Raw genomic sequence first — 27,577 nt, forward strand, 5'->3', positions numbered from 1 at the left:
AGAGAGAGACACTGTGTTGGGGCTCACATAAAAATAGCCAAATTTATATGCTCTTGAAAATGTAATTTAAAATGTAATTTTAAAGTTGAAATCAAATGAAAATCTGTTTTTTTTTTTTTTTTTTTTTTTAACGCATGTTGTTAGTCTTATTGTGTATAGTTCATCTGTGCACATATTTATTTTTCTTTTTTTAAATACATTTAACTTTGTCATTTTAAAAATGACATTTCCGTCGCTACCTTGTTAAAAAGAAACACTTTGAAATGATTTAAATCTTGCAGGTATCTTGCAATTACACTTTATAGGAAATCCACATACTGTGTATATATTATATACTGGATTTGACTTCCAATAACTAGTCATTTTCCAAGGTGCCAGTTCAGTTTTAGTTAGGGGCTTAGGGGCCAATGTTTCACCTGTGAACACCAGTGGAAGTGGAGTCAGTAAATTAACATAAAGGAGAGATGGGAAACTGTTCTTAGGCTTTGTTGCATTTAGTTTTCTTGTTGTCTGAACAGCATGAACAGCAAAAAAAATAAAAAATAAATAAATAATTCCAATATATGAACTGTCAGATTTGATTCCAAGTAGATACTCTACTGTTTAAAGGTTTGGGGTTAGTGGACTTTTTAAATGTTACAAAAGATTTATATTTCAAATAATTGCTGTTTTTTCCAATGTTCATCAATGAATCCTGAAGAAGAAAAAAGTTTCCACAAAAGTGATAATAATGGTTTCTTGAGTATATTAGAATGATTTCTGAAGGATCATGTGACACTGAAGACTGGAGTAAATTATCCAAATAAATAAATGACATTTTGAAAAAAAATACACTGCCATTCAAAAGCTTTGGATCTGTAAGAATTTTTTTTTTTATGTTTTTTAAATAATTATCTTATGTTCATTGATGCTGCATTTACTTGATAAAAAAACAGAAATGACAGTAATATTGTGAAATATTATTACAGTTTCAAATAATGGTTTTCTATTTTAATATATTTTAAAATATAATTTATTCCTGAAATGCAAAGCTGAATTTTCATCAGTCATTGCTCCGGTCTTCAGTGTCACATGATCTTTCAGAAATCATTCTAATATGCTGATTTATTAGGACTACTTTTATTATAAATGTACAAAACAGTTGTGCTGGTTAATGTTTACTATTAATATATATTGTTTTTTTTGTTTTTTTTTGGAACCTGTGATTCTTTTTTTCAGGATTCCTTGATGAACAAAAAGATTTCTATGTTAAAAAACATTGTTATTTTAAACTTTTTATTCATTAAATAATTCTGAAAAAAAAAACCTACAGGTTCAAACTAAATATTAAGCATCACAACTGTTTTCAACATTAATAATAAATATGCATATTAGAAAAATTTCAGAAGGATCATGTGACACTGAAGACTGGAGTAAAGATGCTGCTTTGCATCACAGGATTAAATTACATTTTAAAATATATGCACATAGAATTTTTTTAATATTCACATATAGGGGTGTAAAAAAATATAGATGCACGTGTGTATCGTGATATTTTGTTTGGCGATACTGTATCGATTTTCAAAAACGCAATATCGATATTTAAAAAAAATAATAATCATACAAGATTCATGACACTTGCTTTATACATTTAATAACTAAAGAATCTTGCAAGCACTTTATTTTCCCCCTTTACTCGTTCTGCACAAAAAGTGATTCAGTAACATTGAATGCTTTGCATATGGTGGTGTTTTCTTAATTACAGCTTTCCTAAAATTATGTCCTATTCATAAAATAAGAAATATCCCAATATATCACCTTGTTTACAATATCGCAATGTATCGCAACGTATCGTATCGCAACCCCTGTATCGTGATACGTATCGTATCGCCAGATTCTTGGCAATACACAGCCCTATAGTTATTTTACATTCAAATAATATTTCACAATATTACTGTTTTTTCTGGATTTTTTTGCAGCTTTGATGAGCATGTCTTTAAAAGATATTAAAAATCTTACTGATCACAAACTTTTGAACAACAGTGTGTAATAAAACAGAAAACTTTAAAATTGTAACAATATTTCACAGTATCAGTTTTTACTGTAGTTTGATCAAATACATGCAGCCTTGGTGAAAATAAAATACATTTTATTAAAATACAAAATAACCAAAAAAGCATTTTTTCCCAAAATTTTGTGAATGGTAATGTGTGTAACATCAATTATAATGTGCGCAATATAGTCTGGAGCTGTTACTCTTCCTTATATAACAAATTATGTGATATTCACTATTTAGTGAACAAATCAGCAGTTCTGGACTAATATAAGCATGAATGAGTAAAATGTCACTTTTTCTGGTCAGCAAAATGGCGTGGTAGACAGCAGAGGCTACATTTCAGCTTTTACGTTTAAAATCCTGTTACTATGATAACTCACTGAATCTTGGTCGTCTGAACTAGCAAACTACATTTCATCAAAACAACAATCAGGCCTAAAGATGGCATGTGAAACCAAATTGGATTTGTGTGTAGTGTGAAAAGAGCGTGTGATTAAAAACCTTTCCCTAGCATACATCATCCAAGACGACCGGCGGCAACACGCGCACACATACACATATGCTCGCTGCATTCCCTCAGCACAACGTCCAGCTGTTACATAAGACCCTGTTTGGCTGTGAGCTCTCCAAGCGCGCTAAACGCAGAGGTAATAATGCATAATAAGTTTTTACACTCTCTCTCTCCCTTTCTAAACCCACTCAGATGCTTTGCCCGAGCCGATCTGATTTCAGAAAACACACTCCGCACCCGCACACAGCCGTCAACCCCGTTACGCCGTCTATCCCTCAAATCTGTGGCTGCATTCCTCCAAATTTAGATCCCAGTGGTTTTTACTCATCCTCCGCTTTGCATGCTGTCTCACTCCACCTCTTTCTCCCCTCCTACACTCTGGCTTCATGCGTGTAGTGTGTGTGTGTGCGTGCGTGTCAGTGTGTGCACGAGAGACGTGCGGCATTCTTCTGTGTGTCGGGATAAAGCATGGTAAGCGCCATCTTTCTCCGCTCTGCTGCGTCACTTTGTTTTGTTGTACACGTGTCTGTTTTGGATGTGCGTGCTTGAGGGGTGTAGGTCGGTAGGGCTCCTGATAGACTCCAGGGGGGATCGGTGGGGCAGGAGGATTTCAGGGTGCATGATCTACGGCGTACGGAGCAGCCCCTTGGTTTCATAACAGCTGCAGTGGTCTGGTGTAGTAGTACAGGACACGTTACTGTGGCTTTTCTGAATGGATGCCACTGTTTGGAGATGTGGTTGGTGTAGTTTCAGTGCTGCTCCACATCTCCAGGTGCAGGCGCTTACAGGGGGAATTAATGTTGTTTTGGTTATAACTTGTGCATTCATGTTTGTCTCATTCTGTAGCTTATGCGCGTTGCATGTTGTGCAAGTGCACATCTGTGTGTTGTTGTGCATGTGCACTGTGTTTGTGTGTTATTTTACACATTTCTAATTTTCATTATGAGGATACAATGTTCTTAGGAGTTTTACAATTTACATTTTATGTAGATAATATAGTTATGGAGTTATGGAGTTATGAATTAGATAAAATAATTCCGGTAAAATGTAACTGCCAGTATAATATAATACAATGTAATATAATATAAAAAGTTAATTTATAAAGAAAAACATGCTTAATAAGTTATAATTTATAATAACTATAATATAAGAAAGTATAATGTAGTTTCAATACAATGTAATGGTTTTAACTGAAATAAAAAAATATATTGTATTTTATTATATTGTATCCTGGCATTTTCATTTTATATTTATGGAGATACTTTTTTTTTTTATTATTTATGAATTTTATATATATTGCAATACAATGTAACTGCTACAGTTGGAAAAAATGCTGCATATAATATAATATTTAGTCTGGCATATAAACACAATTTTATTTTGTAATTATGGAGATACAGTAGTGATCCTTAATTTATGAATTAGATAATATAATTCCAATAAAATGTAACTGCTGTAAGTGAAAAAAACTACATATTGTATTATATTATATTATATTATTTTATATTATATTATATTATATTATATTATATTATATTATAGCCTGGCATATATACACATTTTCATGTATTTATGGAGATACCTTTTTTTTATTAATTAGTTAATATAATTGCAATACAATGTAACTGCTATAATTGGGAAAAAAATACTACATATAATATAATATAATATAATATAATATAATATAATATAATATAATATAATATAATATAATATAATATAATATAATATTTAGTCTGGCATATAAACACAAATTTATTTTGTAATTGTGGAGATACAGAAGTGATTCTTAATTTATGAATTAGATAATATAATTCCAATAAAATGTAACTGCTGTAAGTGAAAAAACTACATATTATATTATATTATATTATATTATATTATATTATAGCTTGGCATATATACAAATTTTCATTATATATTTCTGGAGATACCTTTTTTTATTTATGAATTAGATAATATAATTGCAATACAATGTAACTGTTGTAAGTGAAACAAAAAAAAAACTACATATATAATATAATATAATATAATATAATATAATATAATATAATATTTAGTCCGGCTTATAAACACAATTTTATTTTGTGATTATGAAGATTATGGAGAACAACATTTTATATTTTATTATTAAGTAAAACATGCTCTCTGCTATACTGTTTATTCTAACATGTAAACACACACTTTTATTTTTATTGTGGGGATACAATGCAGTTTTATATAGAGCTACAAGGAGTTTTATAACAGCCATTTTATGAATATAAATTATAATGAATTCTAACTTAATAATATGCAGTGCTGTTTTTATTTAGTCAAAACATGGCATCTCTCTGCTAGAATATTTAGTGACTGGCATGTAAACAAATGTCAAACGATGGCACCTTTAGGCACTTATATCATGTATTTTTACACATCTAGCATGTACTGACAAATCCAGGACTGCAGCTTTAAGATTTGTATCAGATACGGTAATGGAATGTTTCAATAATTAATACAGTCATTTTAATAATTCCAACAACGTCCTTTGTGGCATGTCAAGTAGTTGGCCTCAAAATGTAGCGAAGTACATATCAGCACTAGCGAAATAATTCATTTAATTTGACCTGGGGAAAAGATTAATTGAATAAAGACGATCGCTAGAGAAACCATATGGTTTGGTATTCCAGGTTGCGGCTATATCAACTAAAAACACAATGTGACTGAATTAAATACCAGTACTTGGTTGTTTTCTATTCTATTCTATGTAGTTTGTAACATAATGTAGCGTGACCCACATTGCCACATATAAGAACAGCAGTCATTCCACTTGATCACTGGTGATTCCCACCGCGTATGTGATGTATAAGACGAGATAACAGCAGTATGAGATATAGAAAGAGAGATTCATACTGAAGCTTTCCCTGTGCTTCAGTGGTTGGAGTTGTGGATGCTCGGAGGGACAGTGTGTGTGTTATGTGTTCACTGAGGCGAGTGTGTGGCGTGTTCACTGGTGTGTGCTTGCGGGGTAGGGTTAGCTAAGGATACCGCCTGGAGGGGCTTTCAGCAACAGACAGATATGGAGGAGACAAAAAAAAAAGAAGCTGTAATTAAACAACGGTGCTTCTACTAAATTACAGTCACATCTTCACCTACACAGGGCAAGAAAAACATGCACGACAGGATTTTAAAATAAAACGGTTTCTCTGTTAACTCATTCGCACTAGAAGGAAATATCATACTGTGATTATTTTTTGCTTGGTTGGTTTTTAGCAGCCACGTCCCGTTTTTTTTACTGTTTGGATACTAAACAATTTAGAAGTTCGCTAACACTTATTCACTATCAACTGTGACTTTTCCCTCAATAAATACATAATTTGCTGCTTATTCTAGTAATATGCATGCTAGTAAGCAACTAGTTGAGAAACCATAAAATAAAGTGTTACCAGAAGTTTTAAGGTAACCTAAACCTCATGGGTTAAGGCCATAAGACCTTCGTTCAAGAGGAGAAATTGTTGAATAAAGTCGATGTCACATTGACTATTTTAACATTGTCCTTACTACCTTTCTGGGCCTTGAACGTGTCAGTTGTGTTTCTGTCTGTGCAGGGTCAGAAAGCTTTCGGATTTCATTAAAAATATCTTCATTTGTGCTCTAAAGACGAACAAAGGTCTTACGGGTTTGGAACGACATAACGGTGAGCAGTTAATGACAAAATTTTGGAGCAGGTGGAACAGAAAGCTCGCACTTCAAGGTATAAACACGCTGCAAACGTGTTTAGATTGCATCTGTTGGTTTGAGGGACATGCCCGTGCTTACCCTATGTGGAAGTGCAATAAATGGACATTGACGGTCTGATGACCCTATGCCCCTGAGCCCACTCCACCCCCACCTCCTCTCTCTGTTCGATTGATGAATGGAGAGGAGATTGAAGATCAGGTGAAGGGGAGAACAGGCCCTTACGCTTGCTGTGGCGATTACTATACAGCCCTGTCATTGAATCTGACAGCTGTGTGACAGTTGTGGAAGAGATGCATATTGTATCTGGCAGTACCTCTGCATTTAATTTTTTCATTAATGTGTGTGTGTGTGTGTGTATGTGTTTGTGGGGTTAAAGGCTGGTGCAAAACATCAAGGACAAATAGTGATGTATTATAGTCATGACCAGTTCTGTTTATTTCAAAGTGTGCGTTTGTCCAGTTATGTGTGTCCATTTACAATCCGTCTTGCATCCCATAGTTATTCTTTAGGCTCTGTTAGTATAAACCATGTTTATACGCATATACATGTTTTGACATACAGCTACATTAGCAGTCTATTAAAACAACCATATTCTACATTTTTATGCAATCTTACACTGCAAGTTGACTTTTTTGCACCAGATTAGATTGTTTTTGTTACCGTATGTACTACTGTAAGAGTTGTATATTTAATTGATTTCTGTTATGAATAGCTTGCTGTATGTGAAAAAAAAAACAGCCTAATTCACACTGTTGTTAAACAGAGGACGTTGATAACTAAATGTTGGCGGTCATATGTTAATGTGCTCATGGTTGTGATGTCGTAACCATGGCGATTTTTGAATGACTTTTTTGTGGTAGTTTAGTTGTAAATGGAGGGAGGAAGCATTGTGTAGTGTCAGAGGGGTAGATTGAAATCCTGTTTTCCATTGTTTGTCCTCCTTCTAAATATAAATGTAGGTGTTAAAGGATAGTTCATACAAAAATAACAATTCTGCCGTCATTTATTCACCCACATGTTGTTTAAAACCCACATGACTTTCTTCTTTCAATGTGACACAACAGGGGAAATGCTGCAGAATCTACTGCTCATTTTCCATATGTGACCCTGGACCACAAAACCTTTTTTTTCAGATGAGATTTAAATATTCTGAGATATAAATAAATATTATATAAAATATTATATAAATAAGCTTTCCGCTGATGTATGTTTTTTGGTGTATGCTATTTGAAAATCTGGAGTCAGAGGGTGCAAAAAAAAAAAAAAAAAAAATCAAAATCAAAATATTGAGAAAATCGCCTTTATAGTTGTCCAAATGAAGTTATAAGTAATGCATATTACTAATTAAAAAGTGCGTTTTGATATATTTATGGTATATTTTATATATTTATGGAATTTACAAAATATCTTAATGGAACATGATCTTTACTTAATATCCTAATGATTTTTGGCATTATTTTGACCCATACAATGTATTGTTGGCTAATGCTACAAATCATTTTTATGAAACTATCGATTTTTAAATCGAACATTGTAGCACGCCTCCCATCCAATAAATCGCGATAAGCTTTGTGCTTAATTACTTTTGATATGAAACAAAGTCTCAGTTTCAAATTCTGTCCATTTTATTACAGTATTCAAACAATAAATGCCGTTTTGGCACTGTTTAATGTGGAGTGACACATCTCTGTAGTGCCTCAGTTCAAGAGAACCTCAGCATGAATTAAGTTCACGTGTCCTCCACTTTAATACTAGTTTCAGCACAAAATAAATAGGATTAAACATCTGAAGTTATGTTAAATGAAAGAGTACAACTTACCGAAATCAGTATTCTGTCTCATGTAATCGCTCAAACAGTGTTTCAACCATAGGAAGATGTCAACAGATAACAGCTTGTAAACAATATTTCCTATAACGTAACACTTACCTTAGAAAAAAACAGTGACCATAAACTCGTTAGCTGAAAAATGAACTCTAGAGAGGAGTATTTCGCTAAATATATATGCACCATTTAACACATTCATTATACTTTTTACTGTTCTTCAGTGTTTGTTTGAATTAGGGCTGGCAAATGATTAATCACAATTAATCGCATACAAAATAAAAGTTTGAGTTTGCTGTATGTGTGTATACTGTGTGTAATTATTATGTATATATAAATATAAACACATTCATGTATATATTTGAGAAATATTTACAAGTATATGTATTTATTATAATTTTTATATAATTTATATTATATATAAATAAAAATATTTTGTGCATAAATAACATTTCTCTTAAATATATACATTAATTTGTGTGTATTTATATATACATAATAATTACACACAGTACACACACATACATTAGGCAAACTCAAACTTTTATTTTGTATGCGATTAATCATGACTAGGGTTTGCCAGCCCTAGTTTGAATAAATCCGTTCAGTTTTTATGACAGACGCCATTTAAATGCTTATATTTCATAAAACAAATTAGAGTAGAAATATAATTATGGAATTGTAACTTTATTATTATTAAATTTTAATGAAGTGTTTGTATACAAATCAATATAATCTTCAATATAATAGTAATGTGGTACCAACTGACACTCATGTATAGTTTTCAGCATTAGTTGAAAGATTTTTTCCCTTAAGAAAATTTTGCATGTACTGTACGGGAGATATATCCAAAATAATCAACATCGAATCGGAAATCGAATTGCAACATTGTGCATCAGAATCAAATCAAATCATGAAATTTGTGTCAAAACCCAGCCCTACTGAAAATCTTACTGTCTGCTGTCCGTGTTTACATCTGACTATTTTTTTTTTTATATGGAAGAGAATTGATGTGGTCAATTTTTGGGAACAAATTCTTAATTCATTGCCATGGCTTTTTTTGTGTCATGTTTGGGACCCCTTTTTTTTTGTCTTTTTTTCTGCTCATTTTGTAGCTCTGCGTACTGCATCTTCATTCTCCTTAATAATATAGAAAAGAGTAGCCAACACATTCTTCAGCATTTCTCCTTTTGTCTTGAAAGGAAGAAAGACAGGCCTACTAATTTGGAATGATATGAAATTGAGTAAATAATAACAGAATTTACATTTTTTGGAGTGAGCGATCACTCTAATCTATTCAGCTAATTTGTTGCATGTTTCTGTTTGAAAAGACTCTCTCGCTGGAGCTCTTGACAAACATGTGCAGTTGTGTCCTGTCAAACTGGCAGTGAGGTTGCTGCGTCCTGGTGTCCTGAACATGCTCTCTCTCCCTGTTTTGGCCAGCACCTGCCTGTGATCTGCTGTAATGACGGGAATGCTGTTTGTATGTGTTTCCCTTGCTTGTGGCTGTGGTGTTAACCCTCCTCTTCCCTGTTCCCTCTCTCCCTGCACCAGGCCCGGCTCACCTCCTGTTCATCCACTTATAGTGTCACAGAGGTACAGCATGTTTTACACAGCGCCGTCCATCACCCTGCGACTAACCACGTCCCTCTCAGAGACTCGGCCAATCATTGCTCACACACCTCACACGTGCACAACTCATCCCTGTAAAGCAAGTCTGTCTCATCGGTTTATTTTTTTTTAACCCCCAAAAAGCCCTGTAGTTTGTTTCGTGTGTTTGAGTGTGTGTTTGTGTGTGTCCTTCAATTCATTTGTTTCGTTAACTCTAAATAACTGTCCTAAATAAGGATGAAGTGACACAGAATCAATATTTTGATTAATGGATAACATCATACGTGTGGTATTTTTCATAATTGACAAAAACATTTAAAGCTGCTGTAAGCAATATTTAAAAATGCCCAAAATCAAGTCGAAAAACTGTATAGAATAATAAGTGTTTTTTGTATTCCCTATTATTGATTCTCATTAGTGTTTAAAACATTATATATTATTAAGTCTACAAATGCTATCATGATTCATACAGTTGAGGTCAAAAGTTTGCATCCCCCTTTCAGAATCATTAAAAATTTAAATTATTTTACCAAAATAAGAGAGATCATACAAAATGCATGTTATTGTTTATTTAGTACTGATCTGAAGAAGTGATCCACAACTGTGTTTTTTTGTTTAGTGATAGTTGTTCATGAGTCCCTTGTTTGTCCTGAACAGTTAAAATGTCCGCTGTTCTTCAGAAAAATCTTTCAGGTCCCACAAATTCTTCGGTTTTCCAGCATTTTTGATAACCCTTTGACATCCATCCTTTCACACTGACGATAACTCATATGCAACTGTTACAGAAGATTCAAACGCTTCTGATGCTTCAGAAGGAAGCACAATGCATTAAGAGCCGGGTGGTGAAAACTTTTTGAATTTGAAGATCAGGGTAAATTTAACTTTTTTGTCTTCTGGGAAACATGTCAGTATCTTCTGTAGCCTCTGAAGAGCAGCACTAAATGAAAAAAATATGATATTTAGGCAAAATAAGAAAAATGTACACATCTCCATTCTGTTCAAAAGTTTTCACCCCCGACTCTGAATGCATGGTTTTTTTTTGTTTTTTGTTTTTTTCTTCTGGAGCATCAGTTAGCGTTTGAACCTTCTGTAATAGTTGCATATGAGTCCCTCAGTCTGAAAAGATGCATCTCAAAGTCATATAGGCATTGTTCAAAAACACAAAAATGCTGGAAAACCAAAGAATTTGTGGGACCTGAAGTATTTTTCTGAAGGACAAAGAAGGGACTTATGAACAACTATCACTAAAGAAAACAAAAAAACAGTTGTGGATCATTCAGGTAACGACACAGTATTAAGAATCAAGGGGATGTAAACTTTTGAACAGGATAATTTTTTACAAATTCAACTAATATTTTCTCTTGTGGACTATATATAAACATCTCTTATGTGAAATATCTTATTCAGGTGAGAACTAAATAATAAAAAAATAATGAAGTAATAATTAAAAAAAACATTTTGTATGATCTCTCTTATTTTGGTAAAATAATGAATATTTTTAATGATTCTGTATGTAAACTTTCGACCTCAACTACTAATCATTTTCCAACTTTTATAGATAAAATAATACCATTTAATGAAAATTAGATTTTTTTTACGTTGCAGTAATGAGAATTGTAGAGTGGAGGGTTTCTGGGTTTTGTTTAATTTTTTTTTTTCCTTTTAATTTTTCATGAAAATTTGTTTAAGATTAGAGGTGGGCGATATGACCAGAATCTTATGTCACAATACGGGTAATTTTATTTCACGTTAACGACCCAGGTAGCACATGTACATCCGCAAGATGTCTGTTAAAGATCAGTTGATCTGAAAAGCATCTGCGGTGTACAAACATCTGACAGACGTCTGTAAGATGTCAGTTTTACATACATTCTAAATCATAAACATCTTAAAGACATCTAACCGACGTCTGTTTGACATCTGATAGGAAACGTCCTGTAGACGTATTGCAGATGAGCAAACACTCTAAAAAATACGTCTTGCAGATGTAAATACAGACATCAAATAGACGTCCAAGTGATGTAAATGTGCTATTAGGGGATATGTATCACAATATAGTTATTTTTGCCTTAAATTATGAAAGCCAATGAATAAAAAATAAAAGAAAAAAGGTTATTGCGACTTATCTTACAATGCTGACTTTTTTCTCAGAATCGTGAGATGTAAAGTTGTTATAAAGTCAGAATTACAAGATATAAAGCCGTTGAAACGCTGCTGATTGCATTTCAATGGCTTAAAATCACTTGTTTTTAACTCTCAATGCTTAAAAACGCATGTAAACAATACGTTTTCGTGACCGCGTAGCACAGCAACGTCACGTGAACATGTAACAGCAATAAAAACGATAGTCGATAATCTACCGGTATATTGGCCACCTCTAATCTAGACATGTTTGTGAAATGTTTGATCAGATTCACACTTGCTTTTTGGAGAGAGTGTTTGTTAGCATGTTAGCATTATGGCTAAATTGCTTACAGCTGCTTTAATGACCATTAAATACACTTCTGTTCCTCAAGACTTTCAGTTTCACAAAGTTGGAGGGGTTATACAAATGAGCTTTAATACAGCCACGAGTGCTCATTATCCACGAAAGCCTCCTTTGTTCTTGGAAATCGGGTGAAAGATCAGCGTAACACACAGAGACACGCTGCAGCTGCTTTGCTCCTCTTTGGTTGCGTAGTAGTAGTGGGATTATTTTGCTGTTTTGACTTCGCTTGATTCCCCCTCATATTTTTCATATCAGTGTTAGATGACCCTTAGAGTGTGTGTTTGTGACAGTGTATATTGTGAAGTGTGTGTGTGTGTGTATTTGTTGACGGGGAAGGCTGTATCAGGTGAGTTACTGTCCTGTGGCTTCCTCCAGGCCTCACGGAGAGAGTTCAGGGCTCACCTGGATGAGGTCATCACGCTCAAGTCAAGGTACTCTACCTTGGACCAGGTAAACAGATATCCCTTTCTCCCCTAATCTTCACATAAATCAGCACTCAGTCAATCACACATACGAACATGCACTAAAGTCTTCCCTCAGAGTGTTGCACGCGGCCCACAGTCTATTGATGTAGCATCAGGGCAGTTTGTTTTGTTGTAGCTTTATCTTCTTGTCCTAAACAATCTCTGTCTCTCTCTGTTGCTCTGTTCCAAAATCTAGTCTGCTGCCTTGTTGTCCATCAACTGCAGAAGTGACTAACTTCTTAATGCTTCCACTCGTATAACATTTTTTGATTCGATACAATTTATATATATTTGTAATCAAAATTTTACATCTTGAATGGAGTTTGTCGCAGTGCGTTTTGCAATTGCCACGTTCCCTCTTATTACATCTTATTTGGCCAAATGAAGTTATTTTAGAAGGCAACATAATTACTAAAAAAAAAAAAAATTAAAATGAAAGCAGTTAACTCTTTTAGCTTATTTTATATGTAAAGTTTAATTCACTTTCATGTTTTCTTCTCTTAGAAACAGTGAATCCATAAAACTGAATATAATATAATATAATATAATATAGTATAATATAATATAAAAATGTAATATCATATAAAAGTTTAATTCAGTTTCATGTTTTCTTTCCTTAAAAAAATGGTAAATCCAAAAAAAGATTCTTTTAATAATTGATTTTTATTTTTTATTTTATTTTATTTTATTTTATTCATTATGGCCCGAGCACTGCAGTGCGAGGACCCTATTGGAATTGCTCCATTTGTTATTTTATTTTATTCTTTTATTTTATTTGACTGGATTTTCATTTAATTTTACTGTAATTTTATTTTGCTGAATTTAATTGTATTATAATTTACTTTTCTTTTAATTAAATTTAATTATTTAAAAAAGTGTTGTTATTATTATTATATAATTATTTAAATTATTATATAAAAAATCAATTTAATTTAATTTAATTTAATGCATTTATTACTTTCCTGGGGAAAAATGCTCACTGTACAATTAGGTTAGTAAATTAACTGTGTTAAATAAAATATGAATATTTAAATCATCTTAATATTTAAAATGTGGCCTGATATTTTAATATGCATTTTAACTTAACATAAAATACATTTCAGATTTAAGCAAGCTCAACATTTGATTTTAATCGTGTTATCTACAAAAGTTATTGCAGTTTATTATTTTAATCTAATCTAATATCTAATCTAATCCTATAAATGTAAAGTTTAATTCAGTTTCATGTTTTTTCCTTAAATAAAGAATAAAAAATGATTTTATTTTATTTTATTTTTTGTTTTGTTTAACTTTACTGTATTTTATTTAAGTTCATTGTAATTTTCTTTTAATTTACTGTATTTTATTTTGCTGTTTATTGTTATTTTATTTTGTTTTGTTTTGTTTATTTTGCCATTATAATGTGAACATTTAATTAATCTTAATATGTGGCCTGATTTTATTATGCATTTTAACCAAATTCAACATTTAATATTAATTATGTTATCTACAAAATGTATTGCTATTAATTATTGTAATCAACTAATATACTAGTTCTATCTATAATATAATATAATGTAATATAATATAATATAATATAATATAATATAATATAATATAATATTTAAAGTTTAATTCAGTTTCATGTTTTTTTTCCTCAAATAGAGGATAAAAACGATTAGTTGTTTATTTTACTGTATTTTATTTTATTGTCATTTAATTAAATTTTTATTGTCATTTAATTTTAATTTTAATTTGATTTAATTCCAGAGGAAAATGCTCTGTGTGCAGTTAGGTTAGTAAATTAACTATATTAAATAAAATATGAACATTTAATTAATCTTAATATTTAAAATGTAGCCTGATATTTTAATATGCATTTTAATTAAAATAAAATAATAAATGTCAGATTTAACGAAGTTCAACATTTAATATTAATCATGTTACCAAAATTTAATTTTCAGTTAATTAATTTAATCAATTAATATGTGTTCTATCCATATAATCATTCAGCCTACCTTTTGGAGCAGCTTTCGTGTTAAAAGTTACTCGAAATGGTTTTGGTCGCTAGGTTTTGGAAAAGAGCTTCTCCTTTTCTCTCCATCCCTCTTTCTGAGCTAATCAAATGGGCTCACCAGCATTACAGCTGTTAGTTTCCATACTGTCTTATCAATCATTTTTGATTGATTAATCACAGAGCGGAGTTCCTCTTATTGGGCCTGACACTCACTTGTTAATAATTCATTCCCCATTGCTGTTCCCCAATTACTCCATCTTCATTTCAATGGTCAGGGATTAACTCTCATCTGCCCGTACGCTGACACATGGTTCCCCACCCCTTGTGTGTGTGCGAGGACGTTTCTGTTTGTGAGCGTGTGTTTTCAGTCCACTGAGTTCTTTGGTCCGGCTCTGATTTAAAGAGACCTGACGTCTCTGCATTGCTTTCATTGCCTCAGTCCATTCCTTCAACCCCTCCTGTGATCACTGGTTACCTCTCATCTCCACTCTGAGCTCATTCTGTCTGTTGTTTGATGAAAGGAGGTTAGATGTACAAATAGGAGGAGGGGAGGAATAGAAAGTGCCAAGGATGTTCAGTTTTACTTTCCTGTATGTACAGGACTTGGTAAACAAAAAACGGTTGGTTAACAGCATACTACCAGTCTTAGAACTGTGTGTTTGTGTTGTGTTAAATATAGGGATGTGTCCGAATTATGAATCTGAATAACGTGTTCTACGGAGCCACTAAAAAGACATGGTTAGCCTGTTACATTACAGTTCATAAAATTTCACTTACCACATAAACCGAGTAAGAAGAGATGACTGATAGGACGATGGCGAATGATTTGCAAATCCTGAGCACCACTGACAAACATCTTTTCACAACGCGTCATCAGTCGGCCATGTTGGCGGCACTAAACGTAAACAATGCCACTGAACTGAACGGAGCTCAAAAATTTAGCTGATTATTGCTGCTGGAAATGGTCAGTTATTGTCATGTTTTGGTCTACACTAATCACTTGGACTGGGAAAAACATTTGGAGTACTATAGACTGCCAAAAGTTCAAGGAGACAAATCAATTCCAGAGCAAGAATCTTGACAACATTCGTGTTTGTTCTTATCATTTCCTGTCAGGTAGGTGAAATATTAGGCTAATATCTTAATTAATACTGCTCATATGTATCTTTACCACCTGTTAACTTTAGTTTGTCAAAATATTGCGCCCTTGCCTGCTCAAGTCCTTCTCTATATGATTTAGCAGCTTCCACATGTTTGTGGGTTTAGACAGCATAAATTAGTAGAACAACATATTCAGTAGTACATTACCGTGCGATCCATGCTGTTGTTTACATCTGAGTATCTCCACTATGGCTGCGCATCGGGGTAACTGACTGAAAAGTTACGCAAGTGTAAATCGTCTGATTCGATAAAAGTGAAATTAGAAAACAAACGCGCATTCCCATCTTGTATTTATTCCCTTTAGGGGTTCCGTAGTACACGTCATTTCCTTTCCAAACATGGTATTCAGATTCGGGCAAATCCCTAGAAAAATCTAATGAATGTAATGAAACTAGACATTTATTTTATTTTTTTTATTTTACTATATTTTATTATTTTATTTTATTTTTCATTTAATATCCACTGGAAAAACCTCCAGATTTTGAATTATATTAAAATTTATTATTTTATTTTATTTTATACAGTTTTATTGATTACATTCATACTTTTCTGAAGGAAAGGGAATTGATTGAATTCAATTGATTGAAAATTATGAATATTTAATTAAGAATATTTAAGTATCTAAAACGTGTGGCCTGATATTTTAACATGCTTTTTAGGAGCAGTTTTTTATGTTTTCATTATCATTTATTTATTTACTACGATAAATCTAAATCCTTATTTTTTCTAATAACTTACAAATAATCTTTAATCTAAAAAAAAAAAGAATAGCTATGTTGGATAATCTAAAATTTTATTTAATTTTATTTAAATATTGTACAGTTTTACTGTATTATTACGTTTCTTAAGGAAAGAAGACCGAAAACTCAAACAGTTTTAATGTACAGTGAGGTAAATACATTAACTCTGTTAAATGAATTATTCGTATTTGTGGCCTGATATTTTAATATGCATTTCCAAAGGATTTTTTTATGTTTTCATCGTTGTTCATTTATTTGTTATAGGAAATCTAAGTCTGTAATCTAGGTCTCTAAATAATAGCTTTTAATCTAATAAATAGTGCTCATAATGTATTATTATATACATAAAGTATATATAGGGCTTTTAATAAATTAAATAGAATGAACAATACTGCTCAAGCATGTATTAATCTTAGTTAATATTACTTTCAACAATTACCAATGCATTATTAAAAGGAGAAGTCCACTTCCAGAACAAAAATTTACAGATAATGTACTCACCCCCTTGTCATCCAAGATGTCTTTTTTTTTTCTTCAGCCTTAAAGAAATTGTGTTTTGTTTTTTGTTTTTTTGTTTTTTTGCTTTTTTTTAAGTAAAACATCTACAACATCTTATCTAGCGAAACGATCAGTTATTTTCATTAAAAAATACAGTTTAAATACTTTTTAATCTCAAACGCTCCCTGAACACTGTGTGTTCTGCCTCTAAACAGTTAGGGTATGTCGAAAAACTCCAATTGTATTTTCTCCCTCAACTTAAAAAATCATTTCAAAATCATCCTACATCGCTGCAGAAGTACCGACCCAGTCTTTGCAAAGTAAACATGCAAAGAAGATCAAACACCCTTAACAAAAAAGGTAAAACAGCGATATAGGATGATTTTCAAGTTGAGGGAGAACATGAGATGGGAATTTTTTGACGTACCCTAACTGTCATGAACCGGAAAAAAAACAGTCCAGGCAGAGTAAGACAAGACAAGCATTTGACATTACAAAGTATATACATTGTATTATTTTTATGAAAAAAAAAAAAAACATAATTTCTTTACGGCTGAAGAAAGAAAGACATGAACATCTTGGACGACAAGGGGTGAGTACATTATCTGTAAATTTTTGTTCTGGAAGTGAACTTCTGACTGAAACCTAAATAATATACCATTAAATAATGTATTTATGGCATTGAATGTTTAACAGTCCTTATGTTTTCATCATCATCATTCACTCATTTACCCATATGTCCATTCCACATGTGCATATCTTCCATTCATTCCCCTCAGACCTCAAATGCAATAATGTATTAATGCATACAAACTCTTCCCTGCTCTGGTGGCCATTAGCACACTGACACTCAGTATCACCAACACTGTGTTTTTCCGGTGTCTTCTAAAACCTCACTGGAACAGAAGTGCAGTTTGTCCCATGTGATTTCGCTAACTGTGCCGAGTGACATTGTGCCTCACCGCACCCCTCTTCCTCGCTAACCTGTGCTACCTTCCTGGCTGGCCGGCATAACGCCCCCCACCTTAAACATTAGCAACAGGACCGAATGACGCCCAGTCAGACCTCTCTTCACCTCTCAGTGCTCATCCGTTGTCATCTCCGCTTGTTGTGTGTGTAAACCGAGCGAGCGCTGTCTCAGAGAGCCTTTAAAACTCATTCGGTTTTCTTCTTTTGGTCTCCCAAAGCTTCTCCTTTGCTCTGTCTGTTGTAAACCCTTTTGTTTCTGTTCATTGCCAAAGCTCCACTCTAGGCTGGAGGGGCTCAAAGATGATCGCAGGAACCATAGGACCTTCGACTCGCGAGTAACTATTCCCAACCCACGCAAAAAAAAAAAAAAAAAAAAAAAAAAAGGAGCTGCTTCCATCCGCAAACTCTGCTTTGCGTCAGGAGTCCAAACTCCTTGCTTTACACTCTTCTTCTCTCTCCTCGTGTCTGTTTCTTTCCTTCTCTCTCATTATCTTGTCTGTAGACGTCGCTCTTTCTAATGCTCTCTTTGTTTTATTAGCCGTTTGGTGTGTTGGAGTCTCTTGTGGACATTGAGTTCTGTTTCTTAGATCTTTTTTCTCCTGATTTTCTGTTTCTTTTGAGTTTTATCTCCATTTAGATGCAGTGTTTTATTGCTGTTTGCTGTATGTGAGCTGCGCCTCATCGTTCTCTTCCTCTTCCTGTCTTTCTCTAAACTCTCTTTCTTTGCTCTGTGTCGATCATTGATTTGTCGTGTTGGTGCTAGTCTGTTGTAACTGGATCGTGAGTAGAGAGGACTTGGGACTTGCTTGTGTGTCTCCCCCTATAGGCCAGGGGCATTGCGTCTCAGCACGAAGGACACATAAAGGGCTGTTTTTAACGCTTTCATGCAGTAAATCAAAGACTTAATATCTGTAAACTTCTGTCACTATAGCCTCAAGTCAATGTGTATTTTTGCATGGAATTTGATTGCCCTCTCATACCATTACTCTTGGCCTAAGGGAACTCCATACTTTATGATACTTTGTATTGGTAGATTCCACAGTTACAGCTGAATGTATAATCAAATTTGCTATTATTATTATTATCTTAAAACATTCATGGCTCATTTTGAGAGAAATTTGGCTTAAATGGGGTCAAAATTAAACTGGATGGGAGGGGGTGCTTGAACTGGATTCCAGCGTAATAAGATTTCTAGCTGTTAAAGTCAATATGAAACCAAAACTGATACTGTTAACTTGCAAAAGATTAAAAAAAATATTACATTTGAAAAATAAGAATTACCATTGGGGTAAGTCCAAATGCTTTTGAGGCTGAACTTGACCTTTGACCTCCAAGTTCCAGTTCCAAAAAAGCATACAGAAACCCCATTTTGGTATAGAACACTCATTTTTCATGATATAATCAACTCCTGATGGATAAAAGCAAGTCTTAAAGGATTAGTTCACACCAGAATTAAAATTTCCTGTTAATTAACTCACCCCCATGTCATCCAAGATGTTCTTGTCTTTCTTTCTTCACTCGAAAAGAAATGAAGGTTTTTGAAGAAAACAGTCCAGGATTTTTCTCTGTATAGTGGACTTTAATGGGAATCAACAGGTTGAAGGTCCAAATTGCAGTTTCAAAAGACTCTAAATGATCCCAGCCGAGGAATAAGGGCCTTATCTATCGGTCATTTTCTAAAAAAAATACGGTAAATGGAAGTGCTGACCCAGTTTTTACTATAGACTCGTGTCCACTATAGAAAGGTGAAGCCAAAGCATCTCAGTATGGCCACTGTCATCTTGAATAAATGACATCATTTGGAGTTCTCGCAGTAGTGTCGTGAGGTGGAGCCGCGGTATCAAAGTCCCGCCCAAACTCCCGTAGACCCAATCGCAAGATCAGTCATTACAACAAACGCTATTTTTATTGCATCAAATAACTACCTAAAAGCAGACCACATTTGGGAAAAATTTTATTGGAGTGTAATGAGATTATTGGAGAGGCTGGGGTTTATGACCTATACTGCATCCAGTCACCTGGGGGTGATCGAGACACTTTGGCTTCACTTTTCAGGACTTGTGTAGCACGCTTGGTATTTACAAAGTGAACGTGCAAAGAAAGTCATGCGTCCTCTACAATAAAAGGTAAAACAATGTTGGACGATTATGAAGTTGGATGAAAAAAACGAGATGGAGTTTTTCGCCCTACCCTGCCTTTTTCAACCAAAGTACACAGATGAAGAACTAACAACACGTTACCTTTCCAGCATGATTACGCAATCCGTAAAGTCGTAGACGCGCATCGCAGAGCTAGTTATAAATTTGATTAGTATATCAGTTTTATTTTTTTAGAAAATGGCTGATTGTTTCACTAGATAAGACCCTCCCAGCAGGCACACAACATCATAAGATGTTGATATTTGGTTACATTTCGGGCTGCATGGTCGGGTGACCAAAATTCAATGTAAACTCAACGTCTAACATCAACATTAAATTGATGTCCAATACCGATGTCAGCTGATGTTGATATTTTGTTGTTTATAGGTTGTGTAACCAAAATCCAAAGTTAAGTCAACGTCAAATTGACATCCAATATTGACGTCAATCCGATTTTCATTCTTAACCAAAATGCAACATCTATCTGACGTTGGGGTCCATCGTCAACCTGACATTGTATTGACGTCTGGTGCCTGCTGGGCTTTTTCCTTGTCTGGGATTGTGTAGAGCAGTGGTTTTCATACCCTGGTTCGCAACCCATTGGTGGGTCAAGAGACATAAAAAATGGGTCACCAGGATGATTTAAAGAAAAGTTTTTATGTATGTAACAAAGTACAAAACTCAGAGAAGGAAGCAGGAACCGGCAAACTTAACTTTAATAATTAAGTAAGCATAAGCAACAAAACTACAGTAAGCAGCAGCTGCTTTACGGCAGAATTCAATGTGTATTTGTGTTTGTATGCAGTTTTTGCAGTTTTGAACATTATAGCCAATCACAGACATATCTGTTGATTTCTGGAACACAGTTAGAGGCGTTTCAGTTTTTGTTCAGTCTTAAGTTCTGGAAGTTTGTATTTCCTCTCATTATAACAAGGTGTTAACTCATAAATAAAAGATTGATTGTGCCATGTAGAGAGATTATAGTGGAATTTTCTGAGATTGCAATAAACTGAAGTGAGTGACAGCTTTTTAGTGATTAAGGGAACATTCTTTATATACACTGCCCTCAAAAGTTTGGAAACACCCTAGAAAAGTGGGGTTTTTCAACAATATTGGCATGAATCCTTTTTTAATTTGTGATAATTTTGCACTGATAAAGGACAACACAAACTACGAAAACATATTTTATTACATAAACAGTTTATAAATGGAAAAAAAACTAAATTTTCAGTTCATCAAAATATCCACCATTAGCAGCTATTACAGCTCTGCATAATCTGGGCCTTTAAGTCATTGTATTCTAAACTTAATTGGCAATCAATTGTTGAAGCTATTAAGGTGTGCTGACCCAAAAATCTTTTAAAACCTGGGCCAAGTTTAAACCAGTAACCATTCATCACAGCTGGCAAAGGGGCATGTCTGACTTTGACATGTATATATTGCCATTATTATGTAATCAAAAATGAAAATTATTATTGCTGGTCTTCAATGATAATGTCAAGTGTATATATATATATATATATATATATATATATATATATACGGGTCGCGTCAATTTAAAAAGAATAGGGTCACTTGTAAAAAAAAAAAAAATTGAAAACCACTGGTGTAGAGCCCTTTGAAGCCACATTAAAACAAAACTGCAATTTAACCTTTAACCTGTTGATTCCCATTGAAGTCCACTATGTGGAGAAAAATCCTGGAATGTTTTCCTCAAAAATTTTATTTTTGGATGAAGAAAAAAAGACAGATATATTGGGTGACATGGGGGTGAGTAAATTATCAGGAAACCAATCAAAATGTTCTGCTTCAGATCACTATTTTGATATGTAACGCCTACATTTTTCTTACCAACTCTGAAGAACATCACATTACAGCATTAAAATTTTTCATGTTGACTTTAATGTTTGTTATATCTGGAATCGGGTTATTTTAGGCACTAGAATGCTACCATGACACAACACTTAACTTTTGGCTACAGCATTATGTCAAGACCATGATGATAATGATAATAATGGCAGTAGGACTGAAAATGTTGTTTTCAGTTTGTTTGTTTTCAAGCTAGTTTCTTTTGGTTGTTTTGTCTGAGTGTGTAGATGATCATCCTGATCTTTATGAATCCTGTCAGTGGAATGCTAACTCTCCTGGACGGAGGATGGGGCTCCTTTTGTGCTCTAACTCATGTCTTTCTGTCTTTCTTTTCCCAATTCCTTTCTCTCTCTCTTCCTCATTCCCTCTCATTCTGTCTCTCTCTATATATCTGTAGGTGCAGTCACGATGCAGCAGCAAGGAGAACATCCTGAGAGCAAGTGGGTGACCGATTGTGTATTATCGTGATGTTTGTGCGTGTGTTTAAGAGCGTGTTTAAATTCTCAATCTTTGTCTCAGGTCACAGCGCAGTGGACATCACCAAGGTAGCTCGGAGACACCGCATGTCCCCGTTTCCCCTCACTTCTATGGACAAGGCCTTCATCACTGTGCTGGAGATGACTCCTGTCCTGGGTACTGAAATCATCAACTACAGAGGTAAGACCCTTGTTTGCTCATACCAAGCCAAAACTAGACTAAACTAGGCCTGTTCGCACCAGGTTAAACCATCTGAAAGAATATATTCACAAACTAGGGATGTCAAACATACATGTATTTGATACTAAATTAAATAAATTGAATAATAGCAGTTATAGCAACTATTTTAAAGTGCTCGTCCCTGGCAAGGTAGTGGTGGCCGCAATCACGTAGAATTAAATCAAAGGGTTAGTTCACGCAAAAATGTAAATCCTGTCATTAATTACTCAACCTCATGTCATTCCAAACCCGAAAGAACTGTTCATTTTCAGAACACAAATTAAGATATTTTTGATGAAATGCGAAAGCTTTCTGAGCCCAGAAGAGCCCAGAAACGAAGTAAGGACATCATTAAAAAAGTCCATGTGACATCAGTGGTTCAACCATATTTTTATGAAGCTATGACAATACTTTTGGTGCGCAAAGGTTTGTGCACTTTGTGTTCCGAAGATTACGGGTTTAGAATGTCATGAGGGTGAGTAATTAATTGTCATAGCTCATTTTGTTCTACATGGAAGAAACATCATATGGTTTCAAAAAACACAAGGATGATTGAATGATGATTTTTTCGTGAACTATCCTTTTAACATGAAGCACTGTCCCTCTGATGGTACCAAAATGGGTTCTCATTGGCTGTTGGATTGTGGTGTATATAGGCCAGTAGGTGCTGAAGGCATATAGTCACCAAGCTCTTTGCTTCGCAGGCTTTCAGCTTTTGCTTTTTTCATCTTCCATGCCCTTAGCTCCTCATCTGTCACACATCTGTTCGTTGTTTCTTTCACCACATCGTCTTTCCATCCTTCTAGCTTTAATCTTGTAGCTCGTTCCATCTGGCCGTCTGTTGTTTTTTAAATCGCTGACTTCTCTAAAGCTTTGATGCCATTGTGATCATCCGAAGACAGATCCTGTGGTCAGTTTCCAAAGGCGTTCTTTCTGAATTTTGGGAAAAGATTTTCAGTTACTGAATCCACCTGAACATCAGGAGCGGTCCAGTTCCACGGGCTAGATTACATCCCATAGTTTTTTATTTACTTTATAGTCGGCACTCTGACACAGCCCATGCTATTCGTTTTGATGGCTCTTCTTTGGTTTTTCATGGCCATCACTAACACAGGGCAGCCACCCTTGCATGTGGATGTGAATTGTGCCACCAAGACGCAGGCTGTGAGCTGGGCGTTAATTTCGGTCCATGTGGTGGGGGATAGTGGGAATGCCCATGTGCTAGTTAAATGTGCCCAATGCGTCTGGCAGGGACAAATGCAGGTGACTTGGCCCCTCCAGCGAGAAAAGGCGTCTGGCGCCAGAGTGGCTCAAGTTGGCGGAAAATTCCTCTCTGCACTGGCACCGAAGCAAAGGCAGAGAGGAGAGCCCTGGCCATTGCCGCCCACAACCCAAAGTATCACAGAGGTCAGTGTGCACCTTAACCAGCACCTTCATGTCCGGCTCGCATCTTCGAGCATGCCCGATGCTCATCCGGTCCCAGTAATGTGTGGAATAGTCATCCATGCCACAGCGTCATTTCACCTCCAGACCAGCAGGAGCCGATTGAGTTGTTTACCGTTGACGAGAGGGTGGAAAAGAACTTCATGTTAAAGGGGTAGTTTACCCAAAAATGAAAATTCTGTAATTCATTACTCATACTCATTCCAAACCCGTAAGACTTTCATTCATCTTCAGAATGCAAATTAAGAAATTTTTGATAATATCCGAGAGCTTTCTGACCCCGCATAGACAGCAATGCAACTATCACGTTCAAGGCCCAGAAAGGTAGTAAGGACATTGTTAAAATAGTCCATCAGGGCTCTACAGTGCGACCCTTTCAGTCGCATTTGCGACTGAAATCTATTGTAAAAATATTTAGGAGCACCAGCAACTTTCCCAATCGGCATATTTGTGTTTGTGCTGAAGGGAGCTTTAAAGGGTTTTTGGAGGAACTGGGATTGGCAAAGGACCCTGGGTCAAGGGTCGAGAATGTTGAGTAATGTATCACAGACATATCTCACAAATCCCTTCATAAACAAAGTGTAGAGAGAGTGAAAATAAGAGATTGATTGTGCAGCGTAGAGAGCTTCATTGATTATAATGGAACTTTGTGAGGTTGCGATGAAGATGAGTGACAGCATTAATGATTTTTAAGGGAGTTTGTAAATGAGATATTGATTTAATACAGGTCAAATAAACAAGAGGTTAATATTAAGTGACTTACATTGTCTGACTATAACACTATTTCCTGATTTTACTCTATTTCGTCGTCAAAAATAGTTTGAAACAAGTCACAAATGAGCCACTGCGCATCTTCGTTCAAACACAGCGTTGTTTTGTTTATGAATGAACGTGCATTTTTAAATAAATCTAGTGAGTTAATGATTAAATTTCCCATTCATAAAGAGAGTCATTTGCTTTATTCCTGAATGAATCAGCCATTCGAGCGAATCGAATGAATGAATGATTCAGTAATTAAATCAGCAACTTGCCGCCACCTACTGGGATTTTTAGTTTCATTTTAAAGTATTTTTTCAGTTATTTAAGTATATAATATTTAAAAAATAATAACAAATATTTAATATATATTTATTTTAAATAGATTTTATATTTAAAACATTAGTCTCAACATGAATTTATGAATGTGATTGTACGCATGCCACTTCTGAGCCTCATTAAACAAATGAAAATACATCTACAAGCCACTTTTGTGTTCTTCTGTCACCTCTGTAGTATTCTACTTATTCTTATTCTGTTGTTTTAATTAGAAATTAAATTAAAAAGATTAAAAATAAATAAATAATTAAAAATTTGACATAAAAGATGTCATACTTTTAAAAAAGTTAGAAAAATGCCATTACAAGGGTAAAAACAAAATCCCCCTGAAAATCACTTTAAGGAGTCCAATATCACCTCGTAATAGGAAGGCAATTTTTTGATCAGATTTTGACTGTGCTCCTAAATTTTTTAAGTTAGAAGCACAAGTGCTCCTAAGTGGTTTAACCAAAATTTTATGAAGCTACGAGAATACTTTTTGTCTGCAAAGACAAAAATAACTACTTTATTCAACAATTTCTTCTCTTCCATGTCAGGCTTCGACGTGCGTCAGTCTAAGTATTCTCGTAGCTTCATAAAATTACAGGTGAACCACTGATGTCACATGGACTTTTTTTAACAATGTCCTTACTACCTTTCTGGGCCTTGAACGTGTCAGTTGAGTTGCTGTCTATGCAGGATCAGAAAGCTCTTGGATTTCATCCAAAATATCTTAATTTGTGTTCTGAAGATGAGCAAAGTTCTTACGGTTCGGAACAACATGAGGGTGAGTAATTAAGACAGAATTTTCATTTTTGGTGAACTATCCCTTTTAGGATTGACCTAAGTATGGCTGAATCACAGTTTGCATACCTGTATGCAAAGTCAAAACGTAAATATGATGTAGGCCGGTACACAGTTGTGACAAAAATTGCATCTTGATATTGCATCAGTGAACTATCACAAACAAATCCACTTGATTTTATTTATTTTGTTTTTTTTAATGTGACGAACTATTACGGATAGTATGTCGAATTGAGATTCAGCTTATAAGACAGAAGTGATTCACTGGAATCTTTTATTTTCCTTTAGCTTGTTCCACTGATTTTAACATGCCATGGTTGTCACTAATAGTCAAAGGACAGAATCATGTTCCATGTTTGGCTGTGTCTGTTTGGTTTATCCATGGAGAATGGCCTAGTTTGGAAGAGCTTTGCTGTCATTTTGCGTTCCAGATCATTTGCCCACGACTGCTGTTATGGAAGCCAGTGAACTCATCAATCGTGATGCGTGACGCAACGGTTAGAGATGTCAGTGTGCTTGCGTACAAAAACCAACAAAAAACCTCAAACATTCAATACACAAGCTCTTCCGACATCACCTCTTTTCACAATTTCCAGCAGCACCTCAAACATTGTGCCTTTAATCTACCAGTAACCGTGTGTGGAGCTTCGCTGTTTCCTGACAGATAAAAGTGATGGATTTTCAGCTCAGCACGAGCACAAGGAGGGCAGGTCCAGATCAGCGTAAATAGAGGAAATATCCTTACCCAGCCAAGTAATGTCACTCATAAATTTTTGAAATGCGTTGTTCATACAACAAGATGGGTGTAAATTATGAGCGGCTGTCTGTTTTAAAACCTCTCTCTGTCACCTCGGTTAATAAAATGAATTTAAAATGTATAAATGGTCTCAGCCTTGGAGAAGATTGGCCATTTAGAGTATGCTGAGGTGGAACTGTCTGTTCTGCTAGATGTTGATGTACAAGTAAGAGTTTCCAGTGCACTGATGTGAATTACCAATAACCAATACTGTATGACTGCAGATATTGCTGTATAAATGAATCTCTGCATATACCATTTTTGATAATAGTCTCTTATGCTCAAAATGCAGAAAATACAGTTTTATAATTTAAAATTTCTCCTGTAATGTATTTTAAAATGTAATATATTCTTATGATGCAAAGATGAATTTTCAGCAACCATTACTCCAGTCTTCAGGTCATTCAGAAATCATTCTAACATGCTGATTTAGTGATCAAGAATCGTTTCTTATTAATATCAACACTGAAAACATATGTGCTGCTTAAGTAGTTCACCCAAAAACCCTCAGAGCTGCGTGGAGCTATTTTTATGTTGGATGGATGCAGTTTATTGGAATCTTTATTAGAATCTCAACATCTGTTTACTGTCGTTATTAAGCTTGGAAGAGCCAGGACATTTTTATATATAACTCCAATTGTATCTGCCTGAAAGATGAAAGTCAGATACACCTAAGGGTGTCTTGAGGGTGAGTGAATCATGGGGTAATTTTCATTTTTGGGTGAACTATCCTTTTAATATTTTT

At 34.4% G+C, this 27,577-nt stretch overlaps 1 protein-coding gene across 8 annotated transcripts in view; it reads left to right on the top strand.

Moving 5' to 3' along the window:
• Positions 1 to 27,577, top strand: part of gphna (gephyrin a) — a 115,747-nt gene that overhangs the window by 65,154 nt on the left and 23,016 nt on the right. For 3 of the 8 annotated variants that reach the window (XM_051133721.1, XM_051133725.1, XM_051133728.1), the window contains 5 exons: positions 9,640 to 9,681; positions 12,560 to 12,634; positions 18,285 to 18,347; positions 22,417 to 22,459; positions 22,539 to 22,676. In XM_051133721.1, the coding sequence (XP_050989678.1) occupies positions 9,640 to 9,681; positions 12,560 to 12,634; positions 18,285 to 18,347; positions 22,417 to 22,459; positions 22,539 to 22,676 (361 nt within the window). The remainder of the gene's footprint in view (positions 1 to 9,639; positions 9,682 to 12,559; positions 12,635 to 18,284; positions 18,348 to 22,416; positions 22,460 to 22,538; positions 22,677 to 27,577) is intronic. The other 5 variants (XM_051133726.1, XM_051133727.1, XM_051133723.1 and 2 more) reach the window with 4 other exon arrangements.

Source organism: Labeo rohita, chromosome 17 (genome assembly GCF_022985175.1).
Source record: "Labeo rohita strain BAU-BD-2019 chromosome 17, IGBB_LRoh.1.0, whole genome shotgun sequence".
NCBI classification, from domain to species: domain Eukaryota; kingdom Metazoa; phylum Chordata; class Actinopteri; order Cypriniformes; family Cyprinidae; genus Labeo; species Labeo rohita.